The sequence below is a fragment of the Garra rufa genome, chromosome 5 (genome assembly GCF_049309525.1).
Source record: "Garra rufa chromosome 5, GarRuf1.0, whole genome shotgun sequence".
In the NCBI taxonomy this organism is placed as follows: domain Eukaryota; kingdom Metazoa; phylum Chordata; class Actinopteri; order Cypriniformes; family Cyprinidae; genus Garra; species Garra rufa.
Window position 1 is genome coordinate 42,363,174 of NC_133365.1, and position 19,037 is coordinate 42,382,210.

The following is a 19,037-nucleotide window of genomic DNA, read 5'->3' on the forward strand; positions in this document are numbered from 1 at the left end:
ATTTTTCGACATGCTAAATACACGAGGTTTGTTTGCATGTATTGAATATTTTATTTTCGTCCACCACCGGTGCTTTATTCCTATTTCTTTTGGTTTACACGACGCTATCGCGATTACGTAAGAGCTCATCGAAATACAAATAGCCCCCCTCATGGTTTGTCCCTATTTGGAGTTACAATAACAGTAACCCAGCAGCGCGCCCACGCACGCTAGTTCTGCACGCCGCCGATGGGTGGCGAGCTTGAGTCAGCTGTCAGCGCGCTCTCGCAGTCTATTTTGAAGGCAGGCGATTGGAGCACAGCGCGGGGGTGAGGACGCCCGCCGTCAGCATACACGCTGCCCTACTCAACCATTAACCTGTCATTTCAAGACATATCAGGCTTTTTTGAGCGCAAAATCGAAGTGAATATCCTGGACGCTCTAGCTCGCCGAATCAAGGACGATTTTTAATTCTTTAAAGCGTGTCCGAGTCCGAGACGGGAAGACATGGCCACGACTACATGTACGCGCTTCACGGACGAATATCAGCTGTACGAGGAGCTGGGAAAGTGAGTATCACGAGGTTAACGGTGGTGCATGTGTGGAACTGTCCTGCATGAAGATTGCATGGTGATATTTGGGCAGGGTAAGCAAACTGACAAGCAAACGCGAGGTGTGGTGGTGCCCCGATAAACGTGCTGTCACAGAGGGAGGAGATAGACACGCGCAAGTCCTGCCAAGATCCGCTGACCACCACTCAGACTCTCTAATATGATTTCAAAACAAGCCACTTACCGCAGAGGCAACAAATATTGATTTGTGCAGTGCCTCTCAAGCTGGTATTTCATACTTAGATGTAACGTTAAAAGTAAAGATGCAAGTGCAAAATTCAGTGCTGGGCTGTGTTTGACATTTCCACATAATCAACGTCGTGGTGCTTCATCTGTGCTATATATGCTGTATTTAGGCTATGGTATGTTCGTTGATTCGGATCTTTTGAAGGAATCGGTTGATCCGGTTCACATACCCCGTCTGAACTGTTTGTTCACGAATCTGACTGAATCGGTGCGAGAGGTTCTCAAATATGGAGTGAACCGATAGAATATGTGACCCTGGACCACAATCAGTCATAAGGGTCAGTTTTTTCGATTAAATTGAGATTTATACAACGTCTAAAAGTTGAATAAATAAGCTTTCTATTGATGTGTGGTTTGTTAGGATATGACAATATTTGGCCGAGATACAACTATTTTACAATCTGGTGTAAAAAAATCAAAATATTGAGAAAATCGCCTTTAAAGTTGTCCAAATTAAGTTCTTAGCAATGCATATTACTAATCAAAAATTAATTTTTGATATAATCACGGTAGGAAATTTATCAAATATCATCATGGAACATGATCTATATTTAATATCCTAATGATTTTTGGCATTAAAAAAATCGATAACTTTGACCCATACAATGTATTTTTGGCTATTGCTACAAATAAACCCGTGCTACTTATGACTGGTTTTGTGCTCCAGGGTCACATATTTGCAATTTGAGGTGAGGAACTTTACTTTAGTATCAGATATCATTAACAAATAAAACATACTGGAGATGTAATTGCGTCTTGACTGTATGACAGGCGTATTTTCATTTGATTTAAAATGTGTAAAACGTTTTCAGCTAAGAGGCGTAATTAAATTAGATTTTTAGGATCGCAAACTCAAATTATATTTAGCTTGTAAATAACTTTTATGGGCTAAACACTTTGATTTTATGAGGTGAATGGGCATGGGTTGCCAAAAAAACTAAACTGAGACAGCTGAAATGACCGTAATATTAATAAAATTGGAGAAACATAATCATCAGTTGGCTATATTGGTGGCACTGACTGTAAACAATGCCACTGAACAGAACGAAACTTGCATATTTTTTTGATTATTGCTGCTGAAAATGATCAATTATTGTCATGTTTTGGGGTGTACTAATCGGAGGAACTAAAGGCGTTTTTGGTTGGCCAAACTGAACTAGGATTTCCAGGGCAAGAATCTTGACAACAATTGTGTTTATTATTATCATTTCTGGTCAGGTAGGTGGAATATGGGCTAATATCTTAATTAATGCTGCTTGTATGCATATACAAACTACTAACTTTAGTTTGTCAAAATATTGCACCCTTTCCTGCTTACTAAGTCCTGCTCTATATGATTTAGTGAGTTCCACACGTTTTTTCCCCATGGCAAATTAATCTGAGCTTGGATAGTCAGTGCTTTATTTGCATGTACGTGCAAAGCTATCTGGTTTTGACAAAGTTTTTTAGAACTGGGATTGAATATAGAGGTTATGTAAATTCCATCTGGGAATCAAGTATTACAGGAACAATGTGAGAATGGTGAGACAGTGAGGAAGAGGAAATGAACAGCAAGGATTTGGATGATGAAACATAGTGATGAATCTAAAAGGGCAGCAGGGCAAGAGCATTTGATGAGGGTCCCATCATCCCTCAGGCTTCAGGTCTAGCAGAAAACATACAAATTGCACACTGCTGTTTTAACCAGCAGAACTATGCTGATATTATTGCATGTGACCTCTGACAGCAGAGCACGTTGTAGTCCAGAAGCGCAAGTGACCTGCGTGTTTGTGTGTTTCTCTTTTACCCAGTAGCTTCAGTCATCCCAGTGATGCAGGGAGAGGTGCTTGTAGAGGAGGAGCTGAAGTCTTTGTGTCTCTCTCTCACACACGCACAAACAAATCCAGCTAAGGGCTTTAACTAGCCTGACAAAAACAGGCCCCATTAAAGAACACTTACGGGTGACAGGTTTGTTAAATACTGCCTAAAGATGACCCTTGACATGATTGGCAGTTTTTTTTTTTTTTTTTTACATGTCTGGTGACTTTTGTTCTGATGTATTTTTTTGATGCACCCAATGAATTGTTCACACTAAAACCAGGGTCGTATTAAGAGAGTACAGTAAGGGTTAGTGATTTCTGGCTGATTTATACACCGGCAATATGACACACTTCACCTTTTAGTCTACTTTTTAATTAACCTACATATAGGGCTGTATGATTAATAGAAATCAAAAAACTAAAATCATGATATTGCGTACTGTAATTGTGAAATCACAAAGTCCGGCAATTACGTTAAATGTATGTGCAGCACATTTCAGAGCGGAGCACAGCACTGTGTTCACTTACTCGCTAATAGCCTTTGATTCAGTATTTTTAGTGTCTCAAAGTGGCTCAGTTCACAGCAAATTCTGCTCTAACTCTGCAGCTGCTCTTAAGAAAATTGTAATGAGGAATGCTTACAATGGTTGTTTAGTGTCAACAGAAGATAAGCTTTTATGTCTCCCTGGAGTTTTTTTTTTTTTTTTGTTTTTTTTTGTTTTGCAAAAATGAAAGCTTGATGAATAAAATTGAAAATGAAAGCTTTAACATTAGAAAATAAATATTAAACATTAGTACTATAAATAAAATTATTAATATATTTTCTTAAATACTAAAATTTTTACCTATCCAGTTAAATGTAATTGTAATATTTGTATTTTTGTTTACTTCTGTTACTGCTGTTTTTTTTAAGGAACTTAAAATTGGAACAATAACGCTATTGTAATTTTCTAATATTAATATTGTGATCTATTATTTTTATTAATATTTAGTAATTTATTATTATGTTTATTATTCATTCCCAATCGCAATGAGATTTATTCCGTCTAAATGATTCAGCCCTACCTACCTAAATGAATTTCAGCATATTTGTGCATTGCTGCCTATTTTACGGCCTTATGAAATTTGTTTGTGTTTTTTCCAAATTCCATTTTATTTTTCTGGATTCCATTTAATTTTTTTCTCAAATTCAGTTTAATTTTGACCAAATTCTGTTTTCTGGATTCCATTTTAATGATTTAATAACATTTTAATAATCAAAAGCATCTCTAATTAATTAATTTTATTAAAATATAATACATTTTTATTGTACTGATTTATTTTATTTTCAGAAATACTGTTGTCTTTTTAATTTTTTCTGGTAAATATTCCTTAGGATAAAAAATGTTTTAAGTTATACAGTACAGACCAAAAGTTTGGACACACCTTCTCACACTGTGTTTTAAGTGTACTGAGCTACTTTTATAACATAAATTCCAGTTTTATGACTGGATTCCACAATTACATCTATGTTTTCCACATCACAGAAATCATAGGGCCCTACTATTTGGATTTTATCATAACCCATGTATGATAAACATAAGATGTGTGTGAAGACAGAGTTTGTTTGCACAGTGTGTGCATTATTGTGTAAATGTAGATTTTGCAAAAATCTTTTTAGTCCCAGACGTCTTCCTCGCCATATGGTTTTCTGACTCTGCATAAGTTGTGAAAACCTATTAAACATGACAAACCTACACTACTGTTTTATTCATACAATGCAAACCCAGTTGAGTATAATTTATTAATACAGGCCGCCAAAATTAGCACTCCTTTTAGTGACATCAGCCTTCACAGTCGAACAGCCACTACTGCAAAAGAGTCCGACAGTGTGATGTAGAGACGTTTGCGATGAATAAATAATCTGCTGTGTTTAACATGGGGGCCATTATCTTTCTCTTTTTGCTGCTGTTTATTCCCTACTGTAAGGATCAAAACAGACACCAAACACAGGGTTTAAGGCAGTCTGTCTGGTGTTTTGAGTTTTAATTTCATATAACAGAAACTTGACTGTCAACTTATAAAATTGTTATGGCTATGTTGCTATTATACTGTCAGGACAGGACTTTATAAGTAAAGTCTCAATTAATTTGTGCTTTTCTTTCCCAGGGGAGCGTTTTCAGTTGTGCGACGATGTGTGAAGTTAAGCACAGGCCAAGAATACGCCGCCAAAATCATCAACACCAAAAAACTCTCTGCAAGAGGTTAGTCAAATCCTGAAAATGTTCTGAAACAAATGCTTTTTGTTACAATATTAAGGATGGGTTTTTAAGATGTACATTCTGTCATTAATTGCTCACACTTATGTCATTCCAAACCTGTAAGATCTTTGTTCATCTTCGCAACACAATTTAAGATTTTTTTAATGAAATCGAGAGCTTTCTGACTTTGTAACTTTACTACCATGTTCAAGGCCCAGAAAGGTAGTAAGACCATTGTTAAAATAGCCTGTGTGACTAGGTGTTGTGTGATATTGACCAAAATAATATCTCAATATTTTCTGGGATTTTATCGATAACAATAATATTTTGCTGTGTGTTACTGTGCTTAAAGGATAACTATTGCCAAAATGCAATCTGGGCTCTTTTTTTAAAGTAAACGAGACAAACTTGTATCTGAAAGCATAATTACGACAAACGAGCCGTTTTTGAGATTGACCGTGATTTCGTTTTGTGGTCAATGGCTGGTGAATGGGAGTACTAGGGGCATAACTTTGAGCGCATCAAAATCGATATTTTTACAACACTAAGAAGGCTCGACACACCATGACACTTTGCTCGAAGTATCGCCTGGGTCTCTACACATGAACTCGAGCATTGAGAACATTGTTTGTGTACACACAGTTTACTAAAAAGAAAGGTTTTGAACAACTCACTTACACTGTTTGGGTTTCCGCTCACGGATACACTCAAAGTTATGCCCCTAGTACTCCCATTCACCGGCCATTGACCACAAAACGAAATCACGGTCAATCTCAAAAACGGCTCGCTTGACAACAGCCCAGGTTGCATTTTGGCAATAGTTATCCTTTAAGGACTACCATGCTGACTCCTAAAGTTTTTGATATTCTTCATATTCTGTGTGGTCAGTTTACAGCAGTGATAGAAATGATTCTTTTCCAATAAGTTTAAATTGATTTTTACCTTTTATGGGCATTTTTACCTTTACAAAACCATTTTGTTCTAAAAGTGTGCATCATCTTTTGAGTCAAATTCTTACATTTAATCAGTCAGTTATAATAATAATAATAATACATTTAGGCTGTTACCAAACGTATTAAATCAGTATCTACAAAATTCATTATTGCAAAAAGTACATATGAAGTGGCATTTAGATGTATTTACACATGTTAATGCAGCTTAGAGGGACATGGAATGCTTTAACTTGGAGTTACAAATGCATACATAATGTTTTGATATTTGAAACAATAAAATGCTGGATACTGATATTTAAATTTATTTTAAAAGTGAAAAGATACTTTGAATGTAAAAGTAAAACCGCAATAAATCGCTGTTAAAAAGGGAGTCATTGCGACTGAACCAAATCATTTAATCGGTTGATTCACGAAGCAAAACTCCGTCATGTTGCTCAGAGACGCAAAACCGTGACAGTGACTGTGTTTGAAATGTTTTTTTTTTTTGCGAAATTGAGCAAAAACAAATATATTTGCTCTCTAAAACGTAAGTCTTTTAATATTAACTTCTTGTTTATTGAACTGTTGTATAAAATCAATATCACTTTTGTAGTCATGCTGATTTTTGAAGGAAAAAACAGCACTCTTCATGTGATATTGACTATATGACAAGATATAAATATGTACATTTTCTGCCCCCATATCTTGAATTTTATGATCATTCTAAATGTATTTTAATAGAATGAATCATGCAGTGAAAGAACGCACTCTAAATGCGTATTTACTAGACTTCATCACATAATCTAACTTTATGCATGCATTCTGTAGGTGTGTTTTGTACGTTTTTTGCAATATACTCGATAATGTCAAATCACACATTGTTAACAACAATAACGATGTTATCACAGACATGTGACATCAGTGATTCAGTCTTAATTTTAAGAAGCTTCGAGAATGCTTTTTGTGCGCAAAGAAAACAAATAAACAGAAATTTCATTTTTGGGTGAACTATCCCTTTAATTTTAGGAACAATTTTACAACTAATATACAGTGTGAACATATAAAACAAGGTTATTTAAAGTTGCAATGTTTCTTCTTTGTTGTGACGTGGTTCTGAGTAAAATGTGTTATTGACAAAGCAAATGTTTTACAGGAACTTGGTTCTATCCATCGGTAATGGCATTTTGATAGTAGTATCATGAATGAATGAATATATTGTACACTGTAAGATCATAAAGATGCATTTAGAAAATGAATGATGAATTTTCATTGGCATCAGATTGTAATAGAATGGCATTTTTATATGTAGTAGATACTATAGTACCATTTCCAAAAAAACATGGTAGTACTGATTTGTAAATGCTCAGAAATTCAATAACAGAACATTCAAAGAACACTCAAACTTCTACAACATGCTGATAACTATATTTAAATCTGCTTCCATGGTTACTGTCGGTGCCAAAGGCAGATCCAAACACCATGGCAATGAGACAGAAGCTACACCAATGAAACGGCAGAAAGAGATTTTCGGTTTTTACGGCATCCCGCTGTTGAGGGGTGTAAATCTTTTTATGCCCTTCTGTCCTCCCTCTTGAAACTTGAAGCCAGCAGTTGCTTTGCCAAAGTGTCATCCTCATCATGTCCCTCAGGCCGTGTGGTCATTGTGGTGAGAATGTGTAATGTGGAGAACAAGCACTTGACATGTATTTGATTCCACGGGCACTGAAAACCATTTTAAAATAGGCTCAACTAACCTCTAAATACAGCTTGTGTGGAGAGACGCATTGCTTTCTGATTGCGTGGTCAGTGGAAATCAAATTAAGGTTGGGAATGTAGATTAGTGTGATTTAGTTTTTTAAGAGTTAACTTTTTTTGATGCAGACAAGACTGGTCATTATAAAACCTGTCAAGATTAAATCCAGGCCATATTTTCTTTGTGCATTGTGACATAATTTCATATGATTGTCAATATGATTATTTTAAATGCTTTTGAATTCTCTTATGCTCACCAAGGCTGCTGTTACTTGATTAAAAATACAGTAAAACAGTAATATAGTTAAATATTATTACAATTTAAAATAACTGTTTTCTATTTGAACATATTTTAGCTGTGATTGCAACTAGAGTCTTCAGTGTTACATGATCCTTTCGAAATCATAATATGCTGATTTGGTTTTAAAAAAAACATGTTTATTATTTTCAGTGTTGACGCATTCTTGAGAGGTTTCATGAGCTTCCCTAGCCCTTGTAGTTTTGTGTTATTGTACCATTTTTTTTTTTTTTTCATAAAAACCAAGTATAGGATGATAAATGTTTACAGTGTTCGATTTGACATTTATTTGACAAAATCTAGCGCTGCGGTGGGTCGTCTAGATTAGGAGTGACTGTCTTTAGGCTGAGAGCTACTCTGAGGAGAGAGAAACAATATGATCTGTCAAGGGGTTAGAAGGAGGGTGGGCATGAGAGAGGGAATGTGACCTAGATATACAGAAAGGGAATGAGTGGGAGAGAGAGGGAAGGAATCATCATGAATGACTGTGAGAAGAGAGAAAGACGCATAAAGAGAGGGCTGACAGTGAAGGCACCTTTGGCACTTGGCAGCTGTTTGTGTTTGTGTGTCTGTGTGTGTGTGTGTGTGTGCGCATGTGAATGAGAAGTGGAGAACAAGCATAGTTACATGCCTGGAGCACGGGACTCTCATCTGACCCAGAGAGATGGTCATGACCCTGGCAAAACACACAAATAAGTTCATGAGACATGATTTGTCTTAAGACCCTTTAGCAAGTGTTAGAGTGATGTTACTAGTTTATCTAGATTTTTAAGTTGTTATATATTTAGCATGTTGCAGTTAAATTGTACAGTTTATTGTCCACTTTGCACTGCATAATCATCCCAGAAATAGTTGCATCTTTATAGGATTAGTTCACTTCCAGAATAAAAATATTCTGAACATTTATTCACCCCCATGCCATCCAAGATGTTCATGTCTGTCTTTTTTAAGGAACACATTCCAGGATTTTTCTCCATATAATGGACTTCAATGGTGGCCAACAAGTTCAAGGTCCAAATTGCAGTTTCAGTGCAGCTTCGAAGGGCTCATCCCAAATGCTCATCCCAAATGCTCATCCCCATCCCAAATGAGGAATAAGGGTGATGCCTAGTGAAACAATCTGTCATTTTCACAAAAATAAAATACAAATTATATTTTTAACCACAAATGTTCATCTTGCACTTGCTTATGTTGGAAAGGCCAAGTTGGTTAGTTCTTCAAAGGGATGCACAATATTATCCCCCCCTATATCGGAATTGGCCAATAATGGCATTAAATGTAAATATCGGCATCAGTCCGATGTGGAAAATTATGCCGATATGTCTTGCTGATAAAAGGAATAACTAACGTGCTCAGGGTGTGAAATAAAAGTAAAACACACAAATAACATTTAGACTGTTTCTGATTTAAAAAGCAGTAATTGATGTTGATTTAAAAGTCATAAGCTAGCTTACACACAAAAAATCATGAAATAATTTTATATATGCTGATTTATTCATTAATGTGTAATATGTAAAAAAATACCAAATGATGAGCTTTAAATTTTTTTTAGAATTTTTACAACTCTTTTGCTTTAGACCATCTACAAATGTTAAATCTTAAAATAGAATGTTAAGGTTACAATTGCAATTTTTTGGAGAAAAAATGCAGCAATTATAGTTTATTTATAGTTATTATTAAAGCTTCAATGTACTGTCATTATAAAATAACTTCATCATTGTTTATTTTATTCTAACAAAATCAGTTCTTGTTAGAAACTAACCAAAAAAAAATCCGCACAGGAGAGACTTGGTGTTGTTGCCAAACAAGAGGACATTTTTCATATTGGTATCGCATCGGCTACTTATTTTTCAAATAAGCTGAAAAATATCAGCAGAATTCCAATATAGTGCATCCCCAGTTTTTCGTCTATGTACTCCGGTTCAACCATGTTAAACACCATGTAATGTAATTTAATGTAATGCGTGAAGTCAAGCTTGTTCAAGATGAGCATTTGTGGTCAAAAAGTATATAAATTTGAATTTTTCTTATAAAATGGCCAATCATTTAGCTAGAAAAGACCCTTATTCCTCAACTGGGATTGTGTAGAGCATTTTGAAGCTGCATTGAAACTGCAATTTCGGCCTTCAACCCATTGAAGTCCACTATATGGAGAAAAATCCTAGAATGTTTCCTCAAAAACCTTAATTTCTTTTCGACTGAAGAAAGAAAGACATGAACATCTTGGACGACATGGGGGTGAGTAAGTAATCAGGAATATTTCATTCTGGAAGTGAACTTCCTTTAAAGACCAATTAGTTGACTGTTTTTGTCCATTTTGAAAATATGTCGATTTTCCACAACCATAAACCGCCAGACCACTAAAACGTTTAACTAGCGAGGCACGGTTTTCACCTTGAAATCAATATTTTGTCTTGGAAATGAAGTGTGTAGTGCTTTAAGTGCTTTATTTAAATTGGCTATAAGATAATGGTTGTAGTTAGAACTCATTAGCTCAAGCGGAGCTCCATAGCTGGGTTGACAGTTTGGTGTTGGCGTTCTAGTGTTGCGACAGCTTCAGGAGTATGTGTATAACTCAAAGAATGCCCAGCAGCTGAGCTTAAGGTCAACGCACATCAGCGTCAGCGACAGACAAAGGGGCGGGATTCCAGACCCAGCCAATAGCCAATCAAGAAGCCTGTCTCCGCGATAGGGGTTAGTAGGAGTAAGACGAGGCAGCGGCTAGCCATTAAATCTTTAAATATGGCAAGGCTGAGAATAGGAACAATAAAATATTGAACAATAGGTAAATGTGGAACATGATCAAATGGAAAAAAGCTAAACTTTTGAAGACAGGCTAATTTGCTCTTCATATGCTACTCCACTGTGTGACATGGTGACCTTGAGTGTCAGTTGGAATAACAGTTTCAGAGGTCAGATGGCAGTTTATGTTTGGGTTCGCTTTCATACAGTGTTGTTTATTTAACACTGATGCAGTGGAGGTTATGCATTATACATTGGCTCTCCCAAAAAAGTATTTGGACAATTAAGATACGCTTAAAATGCTTAATTTTGGCATTTTGTGTTAAGTTTGTGTAGGTAAAACAGTGGCTACTGCACATTTGTGGTAGTCAAACAGTGGAAATGTCATCAGAAAAATGGTTGAATTGAAACTTTCACTTACTTGCACTTTTCACTTACAAGAAACAGTGGTCTAATTTTGCAAATCCGATTGCTCAGAATTGCAGTTTTGCAGCCATTATTATTTTTGCATCTACAATTGCATCTAAATTAGACACATCCATTTGTGTTGATTAATTTTGTGCTCTCTTCTTAAATCGTTGATGTCGCCTTCAGCTGCTTCTGTCATTAATGAAAGCTGATTTTTAATTGCATGTGTTAATGTTGGATTTAATTTTTCTGATGCGTCTTAAGGCGTTATTTGTGCTGATATCACTTTACTGAAACATTAGATGCCCTTCTAGTGCATGAATCATAAGCTTAAGACAAACGCTTTGTATCGCCCTAATCCATCTTGGGCTTGATGGGGGTTTTAGTGCTGTCTCTCTTGATTTTCTCTGTTGATTTTCAAGAAGGGAGCATTTATTCCACTCTTATAGTAGCTCATCATCATCATCATTAGCATCATCATTATGTAATTAACAGCCTAGGCAGTGTGTTCTCTGTCCAGATGGGCCAGTTGGGTGCTCTTCGACAACCGCGACCTATATTCAGAGATTTGTTGATATAAAGATATGGATATATGAGACATAGATGTAGACAAATAGAGGGCTGAGATGACTGATCAGAAGAAATTTAGATTCGATATTAGTATTGTTTTCACCGTCTGAACCTTAAATCGAATCTGGAGTAAAAGTGAAGGTATACATCTAGCCATCCTCAATTCTGGGCCGCTCTGACCCTTTTATCAAGACTGAATGAGATCTAGGACGTTGATTTAGCGCAAGTGTGATAAGTTATAGTTTGTGATTGCTGCCTCCTCTCATGTTTTTGTGCCAAATGCTCAAACCTCGACACAGGAAATAATGATGACATAATTAAAAAAAAAAGTAATAGCAGATTGGGTATGTGATGTCATTGCCCATGGAAGCTCTACATTGAAGCTATGACCAGTGTGTTTAGTTTATTTTGAATGTGGTTTATCTAAAGTCTACATAAAAGATGTTTACATATAGTCCTCAAGAGAAAATAATAGTTGAATTTATAAAAATGACACCATTCAAAAGTTTACATCCCCTTGATTCTTAATGCTGTGTTCTTACCTGATAATCACAGATGTGTTTGTTTTTTTGTTTGTTTGTTTGTTTGTTTAGTAAGTCCCTTGTTTGTCCTGAACAGTTAAACTGCCTGCTGTTCTTCAGAAAAAAATCCTTCAGGTCCCACAAATGCTTTGGTTTTCCAGCATTTTTCTGTATTTGAAGCCTTTCCAACAATGACTTTATGATTTTGAGATCCATCTTTTCACACTGAGGACAACTGATGGATTCATATGCAACTATTACAGAAGGTTCAAATGCTCTCTGATGCTTCAGAAGAAAAAAACGATGCCTGAAAACGATGGTGAACAAAATGGTGATGTGCAAATTTTTCTTATTTTGCCTAAATTTATTAGATTTTTTTCATTTAGTACTACCCTTTAGAAGCTGTACCCTGATCTTCAAATACAAAAAGTTTTCACCCACTTGCTCTTAATGCATGGTTCTGGAGCATCAGTAAGCGTTTGAACCTTATGTAATAGTACCTCAGTGGTCCTCAGTGTGAAAAGATGGAAGTATAAAAGTAGTCTTACCAATATCGGCAAGCATTTTAATGTAAGTCCATCCTTACTGTTGGGCTGTTTAAAGCTTATATTACAACGTTCAGAGTTTTTTCATTTCTGCTCATAACATTTTCTGTGTGTTTCTGTGTTTGACCCTCAGACCATCAGAAGCTCGAACGAGAAGCTCGAATCTGTCGTCTGCTGAAACACCCCAATATCGGTGAGCTTTACCCCCATCAAATATTAGCCAGAAAAATGTGTATTATTAAAGTGCAATTTAAGCATTTAAACTCTAAATGGGTTGTTCACTTATCAATTCACTTGTCAATTATTCTCATACTTTCAGCTCAGGTGAATATTGTGAATTTGTTTTTTGTCTTTTTGTCTCTACAGCCACAATAAAATCTAACCTCAATTCTGTGTTTTTGTTTTAGTTCGTCTGCACGACAGTATATCAGAGGAGGGCTTCCACTACCTACTGTTTGATTTGTAAGTGTCAGTGCACTTCCTGTCAGAATGTTCCTCCGTTTCCTGTCATCAAATTAGCTTTGACGTGAAAGAGCGCAGCTTAAAATGATTCATACTTCATATGTTATGTGCCTCTGAAGCCTTTTATCAGAATTCTGTTTTTCTGCAATGTTAAATGGATTAGTTCAGGCAAAAGTCAAAAATATGGTCATCTGCTCACTCTCAAAACACTGTATGAATGCAAAAGGAGTACTGCAGCCTTGAAGTCATGTTGGAATGATCATATTTATGAGATTTGTAAGTTGTAATTGCTGATGTCAATATTACAATATAGTTTATATGCATTTTATGTACTGGTTATGAACACCAGTGATCAAATTTGCCAGAAAATACTACTCATTTGCCTGTTTATGAGAGGACAGGCTGTGGCACCACAAGCATGATAAAATACACTGATAAAGTGTTAATGTCACACCTAAAATGCATGTTATCACTGAATCTCCATTTCCTTTTTTATAAATTATAAAAAGTGCAGATAATAAAATTGGCCTGCGCATCATTTTATTTTGATTGCTTTGACATCCCATCGTAGTTATGATTTTTCTAATTTAGGAAATTACCAACAGCTGTCTCTCAGGCTGCTGTTTTCAAATCAAAGTGGATATTACATAATGACTGTCAAGCTTAAAAAAAATCCAAACAAAATAACTGGATTGAAAAAAACCCAGCATTTTTTTTGAGTATATTGAAATTAATTATTTTTGTATTTTCAGTTAAATTTTAGTTTCAGTATTTTGTGCTTTTATAAAGTTTCTTATTTATTTTTATTTTTAATAATATTTCCATTTGGCTTTAATTTATTTAAGTGTTAGTTTTCAGTGTAAGTGTAATTTTTCAGATTTTTAATATTTCATTTTATTTTAGCTTTATTTAATTGACCATAAATTACTTGTAAAAGTTGTATTCTTACTTAACAGTAGGGCTGAGGGAAAAAAAAATATTTCTCGATTTTAATTTATACAAAACTATTGATTCTTAAATCCCAAGAATCGATTAGTCTAGCCTGTTTTCAGCTAATGAGCAGAACATTGTAGCGCACCCACTCCATCCAATATATCGCAATAAACTTTGTGCTTTGTTACTTTTGATATAAAACAAAGTCTCAGATTTCAAATTCTCTCCAATTTATTACAATATTCAAACTATAAATGCCATTTTGGAGCTGTTTAATGTGGAGTGCCTCATGTTACGTCTCTAAATAAACATAAATGAACATCGGTAGGTGTGTTAAAAGAGTACAATTCACCAAAATCCGTAATCACTCAATCAGTGTTTCAACCGTCCAAAGATGTCAGTATAACCGCTTGTAAACAATATGTGACCCTAGACCACAAAACCAGTTGTAAGCAGCACGGGTATATTTGTAGCAATAGACAACAATACATTGTATAGGTTCAAATTATCGATTTTTCTTTTATGCCAAAAATCATGAGGTCAAGATCATGTTCCATGAAGATATTTTGTAAATTTCCTACCATAAATATATCACAACTTAATTTTTGATTAGCAATATGCATTGCAAAGAACTTTATTTGGACAACTTTAAAGGTGATTTTCTCAACATTTAGATTTTTTTTGGAACCCTTAGATTCCAGATTTTCAAATAGTTGTATCTCGGCCAAATATTTTCCCACCATAGCAAACCATACATCAATAGAAAGCTTATTTATTCTCAATTTCGTGGGCTCCAGGGTCATATATGTCACATAATTTACTTCACATTTACTTCAGAAAAAGCATTCGGTGACCATAAAGTTGTGAGACAGCTAGAATTTTACTCATTTTATTAATTAAATTAACTCTAAAAGGAGGATTTGCTACATATATGCACCATAACATTTTAATTATAATTTTACTGTTCTAAAATGTTTGTCTAAATAAATCCGTCAAGTAGTTTTTTTTATTTATTTATTTTTTTATGACAGCCACCACTTAAATGTTTACATTTCAAAAAACGAATTGGAGTAGAAATATAATTCAATAATTGTAACTTCAGTATTATAAATACTTAATTGAGTGTAATTTAAGCGTTTGTATACAAATCAGTTCATTTTAACCTGCAATATTGTAGTAATGTAGTACCAACTGACTCTCATATACATTTTACAGCATTAGTTGAGAGATTTTTTTTTTTCCCTTGAGAAAATCTGGCATGTACTGTACCTGGTAAATATCCGAAATAATCAATATTGAATCAAATTGAATCGAAAATTAGAATCGAAAATTAGAATCGAATCGTGAAATCTTTGCAAAACCCAGCCCTGGTTTACAGTAACAACATTGAAGTGCTGTATTAAGAGTCTTAAACAGCCATATAATAAATTGTAAATTTTTTGCAAACCATCCTTTTAGAATACATGGGCTTATAATTTGTAAGAACAGAACTAAAAAAGTTAATATTAAGTGTAATATGTGACCCTGGACCACAAAACCAGTCTTAAGTAGCACAGGTATATTTGTAGCAATAGCCAAAAATGCATTGTTTGGGTCAAAATTACCGATTTTTCTTTTATGCCAAAAAGATCATGTTCCATGAAGATATTTCTAAATTTCCTACCATAAATATATCAAAACTCAATGTTTGATTGGTAATATGCATTGCTAAGAACTTAATTTGGACAACTTTAAAGGCAATTTTTCTCAATATTTAGATTTTTTTTGACTGATTTAGCTTATTTATTCAGATTTCAGATGATGTATTAATCTCAATTTCAAAAAACTGACCCTTATGACTGATTTTGTGGTCCACGGTTACATATATAAACAAAGTGCCTCCCCAAAAGCATGGCCTCTTCGTCAATCTTAAAAACCTTTCCCTCGGTTTTCACAGTTCTAACTTTCCGGAGAATTTTTACATTGGATTCTCGTCTCCATGGAAACTGAGTTTGAGGAAGGGACGTGCACTAGAACAGGAATTCTGTTTGAATTAGCAAATAGCCAGACTGAACTTCCTGTGTTTTAGGGTGACTGGAGGTGAACTGTTTGAAGACATTGTAGCCAGAGAGTACTACAGTGAAGCAGACGCCAGGTAAGAATGCTTTTCTCAATGTTTTCCGTTTCTCTGTGCCTCTTTTCTGCCCTTTCCTCTCCTCTCTCATTGGCCCTAGCTTGTTGCACCATCACCATCACATAAACGTTCACTGTGAGTTTGTTTTGCATTTGGAGATGCTATTTAAAATGGCATCTTGTACAGTGCAACACTTTCAATCATACACACTAGGGTGAAATGTGACCTTTGGCCCAAAAAGGTGGCACGACAGAACTAGACACTAACATTGTTTGAGAGGAACTGTATGCTCTAGTGTTTAGATTAGGTGCTTTGTATAAAGTTCTAGAGCGTTGTTGTTGTGTCTTTTGTCTCTCTGTCTCTGTATATGTCTTCTCTTGTTTTTTTTCCACTGATCTATCTCTGTCCTTTCATCATGCATTATGACTCTCTCCCTCTCATACACAAACACTTGCTCAAACAAACACAGACACAGCCTTCCTGTAGGCAATTTTTTGGCTATCCTGTACAGCTCCCTTTCCATGTTGTGTGAGTGTGTGCTTGTGTGCTTGTTAACCAGGGTTTACAGGATGTAGTTGAAGGTGTTAGTCCTGAGCATTATCACCTCTGCGGTCCAGCCCATATATGCAATTCCACATCATGACTCACGCTGACTTCCTCGCGTACATTCTGTGGGTGGGTGTGACACGTCCATTTTGACCGTCTCTCTTGTGGGTTTTTTGACCCAGTGCTTGTTTCATGGTATTGTTTGTGTGGGGAGGTGTGGTTTAGTAGTTAAAGGTCTGGCCTGCTAACTGAAACTTAGAGATGAGACGATCTACAAACGGTCACATTTTTGCCCTTGACATTTAAACAAATTTTTCTTCTAGGTAAGTTAATATGTGTATATAATGTGTATGTATCTGTGTGTATAAATGTATATAATAGCCTCACCAAGGCTGCATTTATTTTATGGACAAATTTTAAATATGGAAGCCCCTTTTTCTCTGAATAATGTAATAAACACTCAAAAGACTTTTTTTTCCTCATAATTGTGAGATATAAACCAGCAATTGTAAGAAAAAAGTCAGAATTGTGAGATAAACTCGCAGTTCTGACTTTTTTCCCACAATTCTGACTTTTTTTTTCTCAGAATAGCTTGATACAAACTCTCAATTCTGACAGTAATTTGCAATTCTGACTTTTTTTCTCAGAATAACATGATACAAACTCGCAACTCTGACTTTTTTCCCACAATTCAGATTTTTTTTTTCTCAGAATAGTATGATGCAAACTCGCAATTTTGAGTTTTTTCCCCACAATTCTGACGTTTTGTTTTTCTCTCAGAATAGCATGATACAAACTTGCAATTCTGACTTTGTTACTCACAATTCTGAAATTTTTCCCACAATTCTGATTTTTTTTTCTCAGAATAGCATGATACAAACTCATAATTCTGACTTTTTTCCCCACAATTCTGACATTTTTTACAGAATAGCATGATACAAACTCACAATTCTGACTTTGTAACTCACAATTCAGATTTTTTTCCCACAATTCTGACATTTTTTACAGAATAGCATGATACAAACTCACAATTCTGACTTTTTTCCCCACAATTTTGACATTTTTTACAGAACATCATGATACAAACTCACAATTCTGACTTTGTAACTCACAATTCAGATTTTTTTCCCACAATTCTGACTTTTTTTTCTTCCTCAGAATAGCATGATACAGATTCACAATTCTGACATTTTTCTCAGAATAGCATGATACAGATTCATAATTCTGACTTTTTTCTTAGAATAGCATGATACAAACTCGCAATTCTGACTTTGTTACTCGCAATTCTGACTTTTTTTCTTAGAATAGCATGATACAAACTCACAATTCTGACTTTGTTACTCGCAATTCTGACTTTTTTTCTTAGAATAGCATGATACAAACTCGCAATTCTGACTTTGTTACTCGCAATTCTGACTTTTTCTTAGAATAGCATGATACAAACTCGCAATTCTGACTTTGTTACTCGCAATTCTGACTTTTTCTTAGAATAGCATGATACAAACTCGCAATTCTGACTTTGTTACTCGCAATTCTGACTTTTTTTCTCAGAATAGCATGATACAAATTCGCAATTTTGACTTTTTCCCCCACAATTCTGAAGGTTTTTTTTTTTTTTTTTTTTTTTTCTCAAAATAGCATGATGCAAACTCGCAATTCTGGCTTTATAACTTGCAATTCTGTCCACAGTTCTGCCTTTTTTTCTTAGAATTGTGAGATAAGTCCAAATCCTGACGGTAAAAAAGAAATTTTCTCAGAATTGTGACTTTATGTAGAATTGTAAGTTTATATCACGTAATTCTAAGAAAAATATATTTATAACTTGCAGTTTTGAGTTTATATCACACAATTCTGAGAAAAATGTCAGAATTGTGAAATAAAAAGACACAATTATTATCTTTTTTGTTTTTTATTCAGTGGCGGAAACAGGCTTCCATATTAAAATAACATTTTTTGATTGTTTGTTTGTTTGGTTGTTTCCCAAGTGCAATTTATTTCTATAATGCCAAAGTTGGAATTTCAGCATCCATAGCTTCAGTCTTCAGTGTCACATGATCCTTCAGAAATCATTATAATATGCTGATTTGGTGCTCAAGAAACGTTATTTTGTGGAAGTGGATACATTTTTACAAGGCTCTTTGATTAGAAGGTTTATAAGAAAAGTGTAAATTTGAAGTAATTTTTTGTAACTTGTAAAATCTTTTCTGTATTTTTTTTATCAGTTTAATGCTTCCTTGATAATAAAAGTATTAATTTATATATATATATATAAAACTGAACCCAAAATTAGGTAGTGTAAATATCATTAAAAACACATACAATTATTATTAAATTGTATTT

The 19,037-nt window shown here is 34.8% G+C and overlaps 1 protein-coding gene across 36 annotated transcripts in view; it reads left to right on the forward strand.

The window, feature by feature from the left end:
* The first annotated feature begins 269 nt into the window (after nucleotides 1-269).
* The window catches only part of camk2b1 (calcium/calmodulin-dependent protein kinase (CaM kinase) II beta 1), an 88,156-nt gene continuing 69,388 nt past the window's right edge, over nucleotides 270-19,037 (forward strand). For 15 of the 36 annotated variants that reach the window (XM_073840492.1, XM_073840477.1, XM_073840473.1 and 12 more), the window contains exons 1-5: nucleotides 272-548; nucleotides 4,784-4,878; nucleotides 12,777-12,836; nucleotides 13,051-13,105; nucleotides 16,107-16,172. In XM_073840492.1, coding sequence (XP_073696593.1) covers nucleotides 487-548; nucleotides 4,784-4,878; nucleotides 12,777-12,836; nucleotides 13,051-13,105; nucleotides 16,107-16,172 — 338 coding nt within the window. In that variant the 5' untranslated portion in view covers nucleotides 272-486. Of the gene's footprint in view, nucleotides 549-4,783; nucleotides 4,879-12,776; nucleotides 12,837-13,050; nucleotides 13,106-16,106; nucleotides 16,173-19,037 lie in introns of all 36 variants that reach the window. The other 21 variants (XM_073840457.1, XM_073840470.1, XM_073840464.1 and 18 more) reach the window with 3 other exon arrangements.